The 16,907-nt window shown below is 35.5% G+C and overlaps 1 protein-coding gene and 1 long non-coding RNA gene across 2 annotated transcripts; one reads left to right on the top strand and one right to left on the bottom strand.

The window, feature by feature from the left end:
• Positions 1-6,748: 6,748 nt before the first annotated feature.
• Positions 6,749-7,376, top strand: LOC148863469 (uncharacterized). Its single transcript, XR_016110378.1, has 2 exons — positions 6,749-6,878; positions 7,041-7,376. It is a non-coding gene; the product is annotated as an uncharacterized LOC148863469 (long non-coding RNA).
• A 4,724-nt stretch (positions 7,377-12,100) lies between these two features.
• TET12 (tetraspanin12) lies at positions 12,101-14,088 on the bottom strand. Its single transcript, XM_088975190.1, has 2 exons — positions 13,357-14,088; positions 12,101-12,673 (listed from the first exon to the last, which is right to left on the bottom strand). The coding sequence occupies exons 1-2, from the start codon at positions 13,858-13,860 to the stop codon at positions 12,362-12,364; spliced, it is 816 nt and encodes a 271-aa protein (XP_088831316.1). The 5' UTR covers positions 13,861-14,088; the 3' UTR covers positions 12,101-12,361.
• Between the last annotated feature and the right edge of the window lie 2,819 nt (positions 14,089-16,907).

Raw genomic sequence — 16,907 nt, 5'->3', positions numbered from 1 at the left:
ACTGTAGATGAAAAATCTTTTAAGGAGTGTTTGGTTTTATTTTTGTTTTAGTCAGTGCAAGACCCGTTCGATCAGCCTTGACAGCCTTGCATTGGGAACATCTCCACATTTCTGTATTTTATTTCATGGAAGATATTCCCAATGCAAGGTTATAAAGGGTGTTGGAACGGGCCTTGCATTGATTTAATCCGGATCCGTCAAACACCACGTCCCACTCCAACACTTTGTTGTGCCAGTTTTTAAGTTTAAATATCCTGTGGCTGCAGTATTGGGTGGCTTTTCATCAAACCAAAATGAAAATCCACTTATTATTCATTCAGCTCACGGCTTAATATGTTTGGGTGGGCCAGACCAACAACAGAGGAGTGGGTTATGTATGGATTATTATAAATAGTAATACTAATACATGCCCAACAAAATCATGTCTGTTGACTCTATTTACCCTTTAGCGTTGTTGGTCCAATAGTAAACAACACTATTGAAACTTAAGCCCTTTATAGAAGACAACTAGTGATTTCTTAAAATTTATAATTAAATAATTACAACTGTTTCTTTTTCTTTTTATTTTTTTTTAATACAGGATACAGTAAATCCAATTGGATTTCGGATGTAAATTTGTAACTGTCAGATTGGATTCAGATGTGGCTGGATCCGATCCGAATGTTACCCATTTACAGCCTTAATGGTATTTACTACTCGCCAATTAGATGTTTAGTGTACAGAAGTACGTTCTCTGTCGCATGATTGAGCCAGTATTAAGAATACAACTTCAGAAGTTCGTTCTTTGGATGTTTAGTATAATAGTTAAAATGTATCCTTTTCAACATTTTCCAATAAATGCCAATAATTCTCTTAAAATCATTCTATAAATTAGAAACCCGTAAAAAACAAAATGAAATGCCTAACCTCATCCTCAGATAATATATATTTATATTTCAGAATCACTGGTTTGGTGCTCTAAAGTCTGATAAATCATTTTCTTCCAATATGGGCTGTAAAGACCTGTCAAACCCAAAGCACAGCACCACAAGAACAAAACTAGTCTTTGAGTGGTGGTTACACAGTTTTGTTCGTCCGAGGTAACCTGAATTTGGGTATGGATCTCACCTTCACCCTCTTGCAATTGACCAGCTTCTACACTTGGGAAGGAAAGAAGAGACAAGAAAAAGGAAGATAATTAACAAGAAATTTTCCACAAATTTACAATGGGCATGACAAGATGTTTATCGCTAAATTTAACAACAGAACTGGATCATTTGGAGAAGAAAAAGAACTAGTAATAGTATAAGAATTGGCAACAAGAAGTTAGATTTCTTTTATATATATTTAATTCCTTTGTCTGAATTGATACATGAAATAAAATGGCAGGGCACCACATATGATATAGATATGTGATTCAATATTTGATTTGATTTTGTTTTTGTCCTTTTCATTATTATTCTTGGGTTGATATGATACGGGCCCATCAAATAAAAGGTGTCTTGGGCTTGAAGTTCTATTCTAATCCACATTGCTTGATTGCTCAATCCCTTGAAATGTTAACTTTGTCAAGTCCATTTGTAAATCTGGGCCTTTATAGGCCCAGTACTTCGATGAACAGAACCAGAAGCCGAGCCTGAATCCAACCTAGAGCTCATTGACATCCCTACCAAAGATTCAAACCAAGACAAATAGGAAAAATTATTAGTTTGAAAAAATTGCGTAGGGCTTATTTGGGAGGGATGAAGCCATTGACCAACTTTCCCCTTCTGAAAATTCAAAAAAAGAACGCCCCCTAGAAAAGTCATTTTCTTGGCTGAAAGACGGCTAATATGGGCTTTAATTTTGAGGGGTTTCACTTCACCAAACATTGCTTATAGGTTATCTGGGCGGGGCCCACCTCCCAAATGGGCACTTAATTGATGCTACTACCCTTGTTGATGACTGTAAACTAAAGAACCATTCCATGGATTCGAAGGATATAATAGACTAACAAAAGGTAATAACTAGCAAAGATAGATTAAGGTCAGAACAGAACAGCTTTTGGTGAGCGTTGAAAATTTTGGCATTTCCAAAAGAGATGCACATAAAGACATAAAAATTAAAAAAGGTTGGTTAAAATATGTAGATGTGAGCGAAGAATGAGATAGGCGATCAAATCTATAAAAGGTTGCAGTTGCAAACCTGCAAATGATTCAAAGTTCAAACATTGTATTGCAATGGAGGACAGCAAATCCTGTTGCAAAATTCAGTCCATTTTTGCTTCAGATTTTGCTTCAAATTTCATTCTTTTTACTTACTATTCACTGCAAAAAAAAAAGGGTAAAACGTATAGCTAAATTAAACCAAAAAAATGGTCTCAACTCATTTGCACTCTCATACTTTTGTTCTCATCCAAATAAAATTGCACTGTAGACCAAAAAAAGAAAAAGGCCAAAATGAATAACAGAACTCACCTTGACTAGCATACTGAAATTTCTTATATAAGAAGTAGTAATGTTTCTCTTCTGAGAATAATTGGAGAAAGCAATTTTGATCAAGTGAACTTGGTAGGACTTAACTGAGTCCCAAGTCCCAACTCCCAAGACTTGGAATCAATTCAGCTTAAAAGAAAACACAAGTCAGTAGTCCATCAAATGTTTATCAATTGATTGCCTAATGCCTACCTAGTCATGATTCATAAGATTAGTAATCAACAATATCAATTTATCACCCATCTTAACAATCCAATTGGCTTAACTTTATACAGAGGAAAAAGGGAACTAATCCATGAGATAAATTGGCAGAGGCAAAGATCTGGGCTGCCATTGATACTGAAATGATCAAGCCCTTGATAAAGGAAACGATTGGGAATTTGTTATCACCAGTTCCAACTTGCAAGGCCAAATAATGGAGAAATGGGTTAAAATAAATTGACAAGCTGCAGCAGAATGGTGCAATTAAATTCTCCACCTTTACTGCCCACGATCCCTCCACTTTTGGGACAAAAGATAGAACCGTCCATAAAGTTTCTGATGCTCACAGAGTGTAGATGGAGACCTCTCATCTCATGTGTGTATAGGATGAAATGACACTATTGCTACAAATGGCGTACATTTATGCCACCATCATGGACAGGAGCTGTCTTCTGTATTCTTTTGTGAGGCTGTCCAGCCCTAAGATGGGCTTAAGGTGCTGACATTAAAGCAATGAATTAGGTGACATGTTATTCCCTTGTTAAAATCCTTAGATTTAAAAGTTTTTTCCCCCTAAGATCATAGATTGTTTGTCCACCAAAGGAGAAAAAAGAACAGATCATTATTGATTTTTTTTTTTTTTAATCATACTTTGTGTATTATCTTACTCTTAGATTGCGTTTGGTATCATTTTCGTTTCAACCTGCAATATTTTGGTTGGCCAATATACAAAATTTAGAGACATTTTTTTTATTAAAAATGTTTTGAGTTGATCAATAGAAATTGTTGTTTCTACCTCAAATATTGAATTTGACATTTCAACCATATATCATGCATGTATTTATTTTTTAATTGAAACCACTATCTTATGCAATGTGATAAGTCATTTTTGTTTGAGATAGAAATGACAATGATACCAAACACAACCTTTTAACCCCACAAGTTTTCAATCCATGGTCTAACCAGCTGGTTGGAATGGTTGACTCATTACCCAATTATGCTTTGCTTGCAAGCCCATTTTGCCTCAAAAAACTGTTGACTCGATCGATCAATAAATTGATGACCCAATTGGTTGAAGTGTTGATCATTTGACCCAATCAGTGGGTCACACAGTAAACTTTTTTTTTTCTCTTTTTATGTATTTTTGAGTTTTACCATATTTTTTTTCTTAATACTATACACATGCCCAATTTTGAGTGATTTTTCTATAATTTTTTATATTTTTTTTTTCTGAGCTAAAATTTACTGCAATTTTTATTTACTTTTCTTTATTTAATATGTTAAGTATAGTCACTTACAACAAAGTCACATCATCAGTTATGTTTTCTTTCTCTCTTCTTACTTATTAGACAAAAATGAACACTTCTCTATACAATACTTTATTAATTAACAAACATAAGCTTTTGCTCTTCTTGTGTTAGAATTTAAAAAAGAAGAGAACCATATTGATAATTTATATTTTTCTATAAACATGCTACTAGTCATTATTTTCTTCATCTTGCTTTCATGAGAACACATTAGATTCTGATTCTCATGTCCTTGTCCATGCCTAATCTGGATGAAGGGAGGACGATTGCTATATGAGTGGGTCGGAACAATCCACAAAGTTGCACAAATAGACCGTTTTTTGAGTGGTTAATAGAAGTTCCTGTATTGCGGTATAACTGTTACTATAGGGTGTAGGGAACTCCAAAGTCCAAAGTCCAAACAAATATGTGTTGTTTTGTAAGTTGGGGAAGATGTAGAGCTCTGGAGGATATTTGTCATGGCAGACTACAAGATAAAATCAAAGACCAGAATAGCCCAGTGCTTGGCATTTTCACCTTTTTCCACCAATTTGATGGAGATGGCACCTTTTTCGGTTAAATGTCATTATGTGAACTGATGTCTGGGAGGGCTGAACTCAAGATAACCTTTGGTTCAGCTACATAAGTCTCAATCTGGATGGAGTACAAATGTAAATATATACAGTATAAATACATACAAATTGAATAATATAAAATATAACATTTTGCACTCTACAAATTTATATTCGTACTCCTTCCTACGAACTGAGCCTAAATGACATAAGTCATTTATTGACAACTGCTGCCTAAGTCAGACAAGTGGTCAGATAATCATGCAAGGCACTCCCCCATGATCTATTGATCAAAGAGCGGATCAGAGATCGGATCTGTTCCTCACAGAGCATAGCAGGCAGGTGTGCATTAAAAACATCTCTCATACATGATGTTATTATTCATGGGAAGATGCTCCTAATGCACAGTCACAATGCGTTGTGAGGCTCTTCTCTGTGAGGAACAGACCCGATCTTTTCGCAGAGCGATGGAATGGGTTAGAAGCAAAGTCATCCACAGCGGGTTAGGCAACCTATCAAGAGCAAACATGCACATGGGCCCATGTGGAGACCACACTGTATGTGTATGGGACAGTGGCGTGTTCATTCATGATGGGTCACCTAGCACATTGCAGCCCCATCCAGGTTGAATCTGAATTTCCTCGTCGAGTTAGAGCGCTCCTGACAGCAATCTCAAGGAACATTGCAGCCCTGCATTGAGAAATGTACTGTGAGGTTTGGTATGAGGAGAAAATCAGTTGGGCTCATTCGAAGATGCTGAAGCGAACAGTCCTACTAGCTGATGATCAACAGCTTATTTGGCTTTTTGGATTTTTTTTCACCAAACATTGCTTATGGAAGCCGCTGCTTCTGCCCTCCTAAACGGGTACGACTTAATTTTCTTCCAAAAATGCCCGAGACCAGAGAGAGAGAGAGAGAGAGAGAGGGGTAAAATCTGAGACAAGAAAGGTGCAGATGAGGAGAAATTGTGTGTAGACACAGTGAGGTGGGAACCTCCTGGTGCCCTGTCAAAAACACGTAAACAACACCTAAAGACGAAGCAGATTTTACCCAAAAGAACAACATTTTTACGCGTCCACTTCATCCCCCTCTAAGAAGTTGTACCCTTCCAAACGCCAAACTATATTTGTCGCACCTCTTTAACCCAATGTGAGGTGTCTACAAAGAGCTGGGACCTCTTTCCCCCTTCCCCCGACCCCACCACTATGACACTACCAATAGGGCCTGCCCCACCATGATGTCTACTTTCCCCAACTGACCTCTCTAATTTTTCTTCCATTTTGGGGTTTATAACAACCGGGTTAGGGGCTGGATCAACCAACATCAACCAGAAAACTTACCTTTTTTCTTTTTTTTTTTTTTGCCTCATAAAACTTCAGAATAGAAAATACCCATGGTTCAAAGTATAAAAAATTTTCAGCTTCTAGCACTGTTAACCATCGACAATAGTATCAGTTAATACCCATTAATCCTTATCTATTATTGTTATCTAAAGTTACCACCTATCCCTGATTCCTTACATTTAATGTATTGATAACTCCAAAAACCAATTCATTTGTGTGATACTTATCAATACTTTGAACCTTACCCATACTCAAAACTGAAAACCGGAAAACCCTTCAATTCCGACCAAGACAGGAGTTGCTATCAAGTTTCTACTACAACCAGCCAGAGAAGAGACTTTACCAAGAGAATCAATTGGCACTTTCACAGTTTCACTCATACATCATTTGCTCACTAATTCGAATGGCTTATTACTTTATCTTTTAGTGAATAAGTTAATCATAGAATAAAATGTTTGGGCATAATCACCCAACATAACACTCAGCCATTAAGAATCTCAAAAGTCACAACCTACTACTCATAACTTGTTCAGTAAACTGCAAAGCAATAACTCGTTAAGCTCAGCTGCTTCAGCCATTATCAAACGGTCCTTAGTGCTTTGGAGAATATTTCTTAAGCATATGATCAGTACAATAATGTCGAAATATTCTTCCAAGTGTGTTCGCTGTACATACCTAGGTTAGGTTTGGTGAAAGGGAGATGATGAGTCAAAGATTCATCGTCAACATATATAATTATCATCATCATTATGCCTGAAGAAATTAAATGAAGTTTTTTAATCAGAAAAAGAGAAAAAGAAAAAACATGTAATAATTTTAATTACGAAAAGGGCAAAGGGATACTTTGGTAAATTGACTATGATGGCGTTTTTGGGATGTAGTGATCCATCCATATAAATCTGCCCTCATGAATGAGTAAAGAGACCGTCCAACAACAATTGCAATTGCGTGGTTTAGTTTGCCTTGCCATCACTCAGAGCTTTTAACACTGTGACGTGCAACAGACAACAGTTGCTCATTCAGGTTTGATCCCTCACTTTTGTTCTTCCCAAATCTTCTTCTCCATAGCATTTATTTCTGTACTACAAATTCCTCTTGCTGAAAGAATTAACCCATCTCACAGGCTCATTTCTTGTTAATGTTCTTAACCTGTAACTAATCTAGCAGTTGTTTTTGTTGTTAAAGGGTGCTTGGATTCTTTTTCAAGGTTTCAACATGGTGATGATGGGCTTGGAGAGGTTGGTGGTGACTCTGAAGTCCAAACTAAGATCGCTGCGACCGAAGAAACCATACGATAAGATAGACAAGAGTGAAAGCATGAGGGTAGAGATGAGAAGCAGAAAAGCCCAGAAGCTAATAGCCCGGACTCTCAAGATTGCAGATTCACCAAGGAACAGAACTTATGCTTTCTGACTGTTTTGTATCAATAAGTTGCATACAGGGTTCCTCTTTCCCTGCCTTCAATGTCCATCTATCTTGGGTTCCAAAGAAACAATAAATTAAATTGGCTTTAGTTGTTTATCTTCTTGTTAGTTGGTACTGCACAGTCTTTTCCTTGCCTCTGCAGGTAATTTCACGTTGTTGCTCAATTAGCCAATCCATGCTAAACTATGGCGTCAAGTCTTCCTAGTTCCTATATAACTATTATGTCTGGATACTCCGAGTATTCAAGATAAAACAACAAATTAAAGGATGCCATCTCTTGATTATATGATATCAACTTAAAGGGCCGAAGCCTCAGTTCTATTGGTGCTTGCTCTAATGCATCATCATCATCATCATCAAAGTCTTAGTCCTAACTATAGGGAGTCATCTACATGAATTTTGTTTCGACATTCCATTCTGTTTTGGTGCTATATCCATTCTGTCTGAACAGTCAAACACCCATAACACTATAACCCATGAAATTCCAGTCCTAATAGCCAACTGGGAAGCAGAAATCAACCGACTTTGATTTGCATTTTATTTTAAAGAAGTCCACTGTAGATTGTGTTGCCAATTGCCAGTTATTTTCAAGAAATGAATAGATCTCTGCTTTTACTGTTTTAGTCTTGGTACATTCTTTTCCTTTTGGTAAAACTATAGTTCATCATCATCATCATCATCCTACTCTCATCCCAACTATATGGGGTCGGCTACATGAGTCCTGTATTGCCATCCATTCTCTTTAATGCCATATCCATTGTTAAATTATGAACACTTAAATCCTTTCACTAGTACAACACATGTCCTTTTTGGTATAATTGACTCTACTTTCAAGAAAAGCATCTCACTTTAAATGCAACTGTTGGTGCATCCAAATCCAAATGAAAATAGTCCACTACCATTAGGTCCTTGATTGAATCGAAAGCACAAGAGCATAATATAAGCAATACCAAAACATCTTGATAACTTAGTGATAATGCTCTATGACAATAGCTACCTGTGTCTAGTTTGACAGAAACTAAGAGAAACAAAAAGTTGAGAAAAAAGAATTCTTGAAGTATATATCAAAGATAGACTTAAGGAAAGGATCAATAAAATATAGATAAACCATGAGTCATGAGGAACCAGAAAAGAGAAAAAACAAGCAGAAAGAACGAGTAGGAATCGGCCTCTGAATCACAAGTGAGTGTTAAAACAAGAAAATAGAGACACAGAGCGAGAGATTCATGGGGAATACGTCAAAAGGGATGTCCTTCACCACTACAAAATTTTCAATTCAATAGATTCCATTGAGATGAAACTGCTTTCCACGTATGGCTGCTACTCAAAGAAAAGCCACTTTATAATTAGCTACTGTCATCAGTCCTTTAGGTTCTCGAGGATTTGCCTTTTTTTCATTTGAATGAAAAGTCAGAATATATTACTGGTGCAGCAAATGGGTCATTCCGATCGAGCCATGGTCATCATCTATCCTATCAAGATAAGGGGCTCGCACATTAAGCAGACTAAAAAGGAATACAAATGGAGGCCCAATAGTGACACTCCTTTAATCTATATATATAATTTGTATAAAAGTACGGATGGATGTGGTTGGCTTCTGATATTTTCAATAGACTAAAATACCCCATCTCTAAGGTTTGAATAAGAGAGTTAGCAAGGTAAATATATAATTTTGTTTTCTAATTTAATGCTTATGGCTCTTCTTTCTCATTTAATGCTTATTAAAGAAAAAGACACAAAACTCCATTCTTATTGTTCATAATTGTAAAACAAGTCAATGACAAAAATGTTATTTAACATTCTCATTTAAGGTTTGTTTGGGAAAATACACAAAAATCCCTCTTTTTGTTCAATAATTGGCAAACGAACCATGGTAATTGCTGAAACATCCCTTAAATATTTTAACCATTGACCAAACCTCTCCTGAAGTTTGGTAATTGCAATCACCTCCCATTAATTTCTTGACATAATTGCAAGTAGACCCCTTTTGTAAAATTCTCTAGCAAGAGGTATGAAAAAAAGAGTTTATTGTTGCAATTTTACCTTTGAGCAATTGATATGAAGGGCAAATTTAAAAAATACATCAATTCCGAAAAAGAAATTAGAAGGGATTGGGGTAGTGATCCATATGAAAAAAAATGAAAAATAAACATTTTAGTCAAAAAGTAAGTATATGGGTATTTTGGACATTTGTTGTGCTTTTTGTTGGAAGATTTTAATAGAGGGTCTAATTGTAGTTGTGTCAAAAAGTTCATGGGAGGTGACTGCATTTACCAAACGTTACGATGAGCAATATGATCAAAAATTTTACAGGAGCTTTTAGCAATTTACCCTTTAATTTATTTAATTAAAAAAAACTTGAAATTACATCTTTTGTTCTCAATTGCCAATGTTGGGCCATATTAACCACCATGAATAGATTTTCAACTTGCAAATGGCATGGATTAACAATTTATTCTTTAAACTATATTCTTTTTTTTTAAATATTTCTAACCTATTTTCATTGGTTTAGTTATTGATCATATGGTGGGTTCATGTTTAATTTGTGTTACCTTTGCCCACTTCATTGAATGACAAGATATTTGCAAGAGTAAGTGATATTTTTTATAGCAGCTCATTGTAAGGGTTTTAGCGGTTGAAGGAGCTAAAGTTGGATTTATGATTTATCATATAGAAATTAATTCTTCCAAAGGTAAAAGGTAACGAGAATTCAAATAAAATTCTGAATGAGGGTAACTGATAAAAATTATTAATTTCATTTATGAACCATAATAAATAAGAATAATAATAATTTTATTAATTCTTGTTACATTTACAAGAATTTTATTTGAACATATCTTTATATTGATGAACCATAATAAATGTGATAAATAAAAATAACTTTTATAGATGTAGAAATATAAAAAATTATAAACAAATTTTGGAAATATATTATATCCTATCATCACAAAATTTGTTACGTTGCAAAGCATACAAATACTAGTATATATAAAAATTTAAACTTTAACATTGGATTTGGTTCAAGATTCTCCACAAATTTTACCCGGTTCAAAGAAACAAGATACCATTCTCGAGCATTAGAAAAACATATAAGGAGAAGCTATGAAGGAGGAACTACCACTAAAAAGAAAATGAAAAACTAAACTTTCACAATTTAAGATTTGGCTCGGATATATTTACAGATTTTAGAGGTCACGTAGGGGTGACCCAAAGCTAACGATGTGCATGGAGTAAAACACAGGATGTGCATACAAGAATTAGTATGAGTTTTGCCCAACTCCAAAGTCCATCCTGATCTAAAAACGCAATCAACCTGAACCCAACAAAGGTTGTATTTAAATTTCTCTTGCAGTAAAAAAAATAAAAACATACGATAGGCATTTTAATCTGCAATGTTTTGAGTTGAAACACTGTTTAATACTGTGTAATCATATTTTCGTGGGATTTTTTTTTTCCGAAAATCGATAAGCTAGGTTTCTTACAGACTTGGATTCCTCTGCTTCTCTCTGCGATTTCATATTAGTTGTAACAAATTCATTTTTTTTTCCTTTGGTTTATCATTATGCTTTATTTACCATTTTTTATTCGTTTTCTTGATTTCCTTAGAAAGTTTCCGTGATTAGAAACCCCAGATGTGCAATGGACGCGACATATGGTGGTAACTTGGGTAAAAGGTGGCAGTTGATCTTCAAGTCAAAGATGAAATATAGGATTATATGGAATCTCAGCCTTTTTAATCTTTCTTCTTTAGTTCTGAGTAGTACCATTTAAGAATTGCAAGGTTGCCTTTATTTCCTTTGCATTCTTTTCAAAACCCAATTATGCTATCTCCGTAAAAACTGGTAGTAATTCAAATATCAGTTTTTTTTTTTCGAATTCTGTTTAAAATAAATTTTTTTTCTTAGTAGTGTTGTTTTGGGTATTTCAGTGATTGTAGCTAGTCTGGAAGCACCAAATGTCTAATTCCGTATTGCTGCTTCGATGGGTCTGTGATGGTTGGCTGTGTAAACTGTGCATTTTGCATCAGGAAACAGCAATTGGTTACTGTTAGGGCATTTCAGTTCATTTGTGCATTCAAATGCATTAAAAAATGTCTAGAAGCCACATGGAAATGAAATCCTTTCATTTCATTTTTCTTGCATTTGTTGGTCCATCAAAGGTCAGTACAAGAACTGCATAGACGTAGGCTAGGATTCTGCGATAGACATAAACCTATTTAAAATGAAGTCTATTTTATCATTTTAAATGATGAAGTTATCTAAATGCTATGAAAAAACAAATAGGAATTGTTTCCTTTTCCATGAACTTGGATCGTTGGTAAATTACAAGCAATGGTTGCTTCAGTGTTTCAGCGACCTAGGTTTCTGAAGTTCACTCAATTTTCTTTTGGAACAGTACGCTGGACATGAGAACTTCATGTTTTTTGTTTTCTTCATTTAACCTTTTCTGTTTATTTTATTTTCTTTTCTCTCATTGTCTTTGTAAGCAATTGACAAATTTTGTTATGTTTGCAAAATAATGTTGGATATGGTGTTTGGGATAGAAATCTAACTCAGATGTCCATGGAGCCAGATTGACTCAAAGAAAGAACAGGAAACACAGATGGCTACAGAAGATATCCCTTAATTATCCACTGAAAAGTAAGGTAATAAGTCATTCTGTTCAGCAAATTCAGCCATTATCAAATGGCAGGAGAAGATGCGATGCGATCTCTGTCTAAATGCCTGCCCCATTAGCTAGCACATAAATCAAACCCGTTTCCCTCTTATTCTGAATAATTCTATTGCCTAATTTTCACTTAATCAAAGCTTCCAGCAACAGAAGAAAAACGAGTTTATCTAATTACGAAGAACAATAATAAAGTACAATAAATCTATAAATTACGAAGAAAAAAGAATTGGTCAATAGAATGGTGGTATAGTTGGTTCAGCCTAGTTCCATCCGTCCATCTGAAAATAAATAACCTTATTGCAACTAAAGAGCACAAAAAGAAAAGAATCAATTAGGTTATGTCATATAGAAGAATCAAGATAATAATTGAACAAGCAATGAAGCAACTAATGGACCAAAGTTGGGCTAGTTTAGTGATAGGCTCCTTGGTAACGGTAGCGGTCTTCTCGGCTGTTTCTGTAAGCGCAGCATCCGATAGTGTAGACAAGCATGATGAAGACGAGGACAGAGATGTTGACAATGGCGATCTTCCTCCACCCAGTCCTCAGGTTAGCCAGGAACCCTGCCTTGCATGACTTGCATCCATAGCACAGCGTCTGCTGCTGGTTGCTCCACGCTGTGCAGTCGCTGTCTGGAACAGCTGGGCCCGATCTAGGCACCTTCCAGAAGGTTGCATTTTTGTATATGAATTTGCAGTAAGTTGGGGGCTTGCAGCAACCCGACTGAAACAAATAATAGAAATAAAAACAAGGATGATCAGTAAACAGAAAATAATTTCTTAATCTTGTTAATCTTTTACTCTGTTGGAAAGGGGTAAAAGATTTTCTTGCATAGTTTGATAGTGTTTTAGAAAAAGAACTGAGACAAGGCTGAAATGGGTGTCGTCCAAGTAGTCTAACCAATAAACATGGCCATGTTTAGCTATGTAGTGTAATGGGGTGGGTCAAAGCAGGAATCATGTGGGCTGCAAACAATTGGGATTAAAGCGGATTTGTTGAGTTTTCTCTGCAAGTTCTATTTTATCTTATCAGAATTGATGAATAGCACGAATTGGGGGCTGCATATATACTAGAGAAAATATGTTAGGAAAGGAGTTAGGTAACCCCAACTCAGATTTTCAAATTTCCTATTGATTAGAAGATTTTCTCCTTGGATGAACAGTCTTAACTGCTTCTGCTTTATCTTGTCTGATGCCTTCTCTGTTTGAGCACTTCTTACTATAATCTATAATACAACACAAATATAGATTTTCTTCCTTGGTATATGTATGACAAGTAGGAGTTTCTATATTTTGTGCATAGAAATATTTAGCCAAGATCAAATGCAAGCCTTTTGTTCATCTCAATTCCAAAATGTTATCCAAAATCTATGTTAGTACGATAAAAACAGACAGAGAGAGAGAGACCTGTATCGGAGACAAGTTCTTCTGATAGAAATGGGAGGCCCTCTGGTTAGCATCCTGTCCGAGACTCCGGCAGACCTGAGCATCAATCAAGCAACTCTTGATTTTGTTCCATTTGTCGCCATCGACGACATGCTTCTGCAACCAATTGGAGTAATCGCCAAGCTTGTACTCCTTGTACCCTGTTCCCGATATCACTTTGCCAATGCCTTTGTTGGTCACTACGAAGGCAAAGATGGTGAAAACGAAGGATGCAACAATGAGAAGGAACATCACAAAGAGGTAAAAGCAAAGGAGGTACGACACCCGGCAACACGAACCGATCAAACCCAACAACGATACGAAGAGCAAGAAGGCTCCGAATATCAGGAGCGGAAGTTGCAGGAGCTTCTGGCATTCGGAAAATCCTTTAAATTTAAAGAAAAACCCTATGACGATTATAAAAATCGAAAGGACCGCAGTCAGAATGTTTAAGAACCCGATCAATTTGTTACTCAAGCGAGCCATCGTATATTTTGTTTTTGTGTATGGGGAGAGAGAGAGAGACTTGTCTAGATCTCTGTAAAAGCGGGCGTGAACAATGAGAGTTTCTTCTCTCTCTCTCTCTATAGAAATGGGAGAGAAATTCGAATCTAAACCAGGCGAGTAGTAACAGAAGGAACCACTAAACCAGGCGAATGGGGAGGCGGTTGTTTCTGTGCGACGTGTTTTTCGGAGTCCGGATCTCCTGCTCACAGAAACTCTGCCAACGACTACCTACATAATATTATATAGTATTATGCAAGGAGATGTTCCCAATTCACGAAGGGTGTCGGTAGACGTTAACAGAGTTTGTATGTGAATATTTCATCCACCCACATAGTATTATATAGTATTATGCAAGGAAATGTTTCCAATTCACGAAGGGTGTCGGTAGACGTGAACAGAGTTTGTATGGGCGGGAGATCCGGAGTCCGTGTTTCGTCCCTCTTCCAACTGTTGCTGATAGAGTTTCAGTTGTTGCCGTTACTTCCATCTTTTCAAAACTATAGAGTTGTCCTTGTCTTTATTTTTATTACGGATATGCCCTTTATCAATTATTATAATTTATAGAGCAACGAACGGTTCATTGATAAATTGAGCCGGGTTTAATTAATAACTGTTTGGGTTCGGTTTAGAGATGGCAATTTCCAGAGATTTTTTGGGTACCTGGCATGGCCCTAATAGGACCTGTTTATTAAAACCCCATAGGGTTTGGATTTTGACTTTAGAGTATCCGATATTCAATACCTAGTTTTATTTGACGTGATTACCTGTTCCTAATACCTGATTATAAACCCGGTTGTATATAATTATAAGAAATAAAATATGTAGCGTGATATAATATAATGTAATATAATATATAGTATAAAACAATTTATAATATATAGTATATTAAGAGGAATTAAGTAGAAACCAAGACAAAGGAGCCCTATGGCCAATGGCATTCCTAATTGGTTAATTTTTAAATTTGGGGCATTTGGTTAGGTTCAAGTCCAATTCAAACAATGCTTTTAGGTGAATTGTCTATTTACGATATTTAAATTTTTATTAGTTAATTTTAAAATTTTATTCACAAAATTATTATTAAATTTAAATGAATTTTAAATTAATATAATTAGGATTTAAGATTGCAAAATACCAATGGCATCTATTTGTCTAAATTCAAATTAAGAATCAATTGGTTTTGGCAAGTTTAAGTTCAATCCAAGCAAAAACTCTAGATGAAATATTTGTCTATGAATTTTAATTTTTTATCAATTAATTTTAAAAAATTTATTGATGTAATTATTTCTAAGTTCAAATGGAATTTAAGTTAATGTTATTAGGATTTGGGATTGCGCATGCTATCTATTTGTCTGAATTTGGATTGAGGCTCAATTGATCTAGGTAAATTTAAGTCCAATCCAAGCATTATTTTTAGGTGACATACTTGTTAGTGGTTTTTAAATATTTATAGTTATTTTAAAATTTTATTGCTACAATTAAGATTGCAAATGGGTTTTATTTGTCAAAATTCAAACTCAAACTCAATTTGAAATGATAATCTCATTTTTAAATATCTATGTATGTAGACTCTTCTTCAAGAGTTGATTCAATGTACATCTCTTCAGTTAAGGATGATATTCTAGTGGAGGATTAGAAGGCAGAACAAGTTCTTGAATAACAATCCTCTTATGTCACTTAATTTTATTTAACTTATATTATTTTGTTTTCTTCTTCTATATGAAAGCATTCTATGCAAGATTGGTTCTTATCGAATGTTATTGGTTCATAATGAACTTTGAGGAACATTTTTTATGTATTTAATATTGAACTTGAAAAAAAAAAAAGTTTAACTTGATCATATGATAATTGGGTGGGATGAATTTAATGGGTTTGGAAAAATTGAGAGGAAAAGTTAAACGGGTTTTGGATAAAGAGTACCTAGGCGGGTTTGGAAACGAGTAGGCAATCTGCATGGATACCCTACCCTTTGTCATCCTTAGTTCGATTTGGATTCGATTCTATCCAATTCCAACCCATCCCAATATTAGGTCTGGTTTCCTCAAATTGAGGTGGATTTACCATTTTTATCAATCTATGTCTATGAGTAGGGATGTCAATGGGCCGGGTTTGAGTTAAGATCCTGTTCAACTCAAAACCAATTTTGATGGGTTGGACTTGGACAGTCCAATAAGATATTAGATTGGATGAATCTAGATTTAATGGTCCAACGCATTTATTGTAATGGTTGGATCTGGTCCATCTGTAATGGATTTATATTGGACTGGGTCAGGTTGAATCAATATCCCCTGCATTGACAAAAGATAAGAGTAGGGGGTGTCAATGGACCAGGTTTGGGTTGGACGCAATCTGAATTAAATCCAATTTGAACAGATTGGACGGTCCAATAAAACACTGAATTGTACCACTCCAATCAAAAATATTTATGGCCTTTTTAGAATTAATCCATCTTATAATTGTTTTATTGGTTTTCCAAATGTACTTACGCCCACCCCCATAAACGTCATTCCCTCTGAATTAAGAATCTTTCTCCCCCTTGACAGTGACCCAAATTGTACGATCACATTAGGAATTCTGAGGTGAACTGAACGGACCTGATCCATCTGTAATGGACTCATCGGACCAGATTGGGTTGGACCAATATCTGGTCCATTGACAGTCCTATCTGGGGGTAGAGGCATCCCTCGTTGGTGTTGGGCAAATCACGAACCCATATTATCAGGCCCAACTAGAATTGCAAATTGAACAGATTGGGTCTAGTTTTAAGCCTTTAAGGTCTACTAACGCCCAACTGTCCAGACTCCCAACCTAACTTGTGGTGACATCCCAATTTGACCAACCCAAGCCCAACCAAAGATTAACCTTACATAAGTCTGGTAGGATGAGAGAGAGAGAGAGAATTCTTTGAATAAACTCAGTAATGAAAACTGCTAAAAGTTGATAAAAATGGCTTACAAGCATATTTCAGTTTGACAGGGTAGTAGTAAAATCATACCTTAGTTGAAGAATTTACATTTGAGCTACTTGTA

This window comes from Nelumbo lutea, chromosome 3 (assembly GCF_056320005.1).
Source record: "Nelumbo lutea isolate HS-2025 chromosome 3, American lotus-T2T, whole genome shotgun sequence".
NCBI lineage: Eukaryota > Viridiplantae > Streptophyta > Magnoliopsida > Proteales > Nelumbonaceae > Nelumbo > Nelumbo lutea.
The sequence above is the reverse complement of the archived record's forward strand: the minus strand, read 5'-3'. Positions and strand labels throughout refer to the sequence as shown.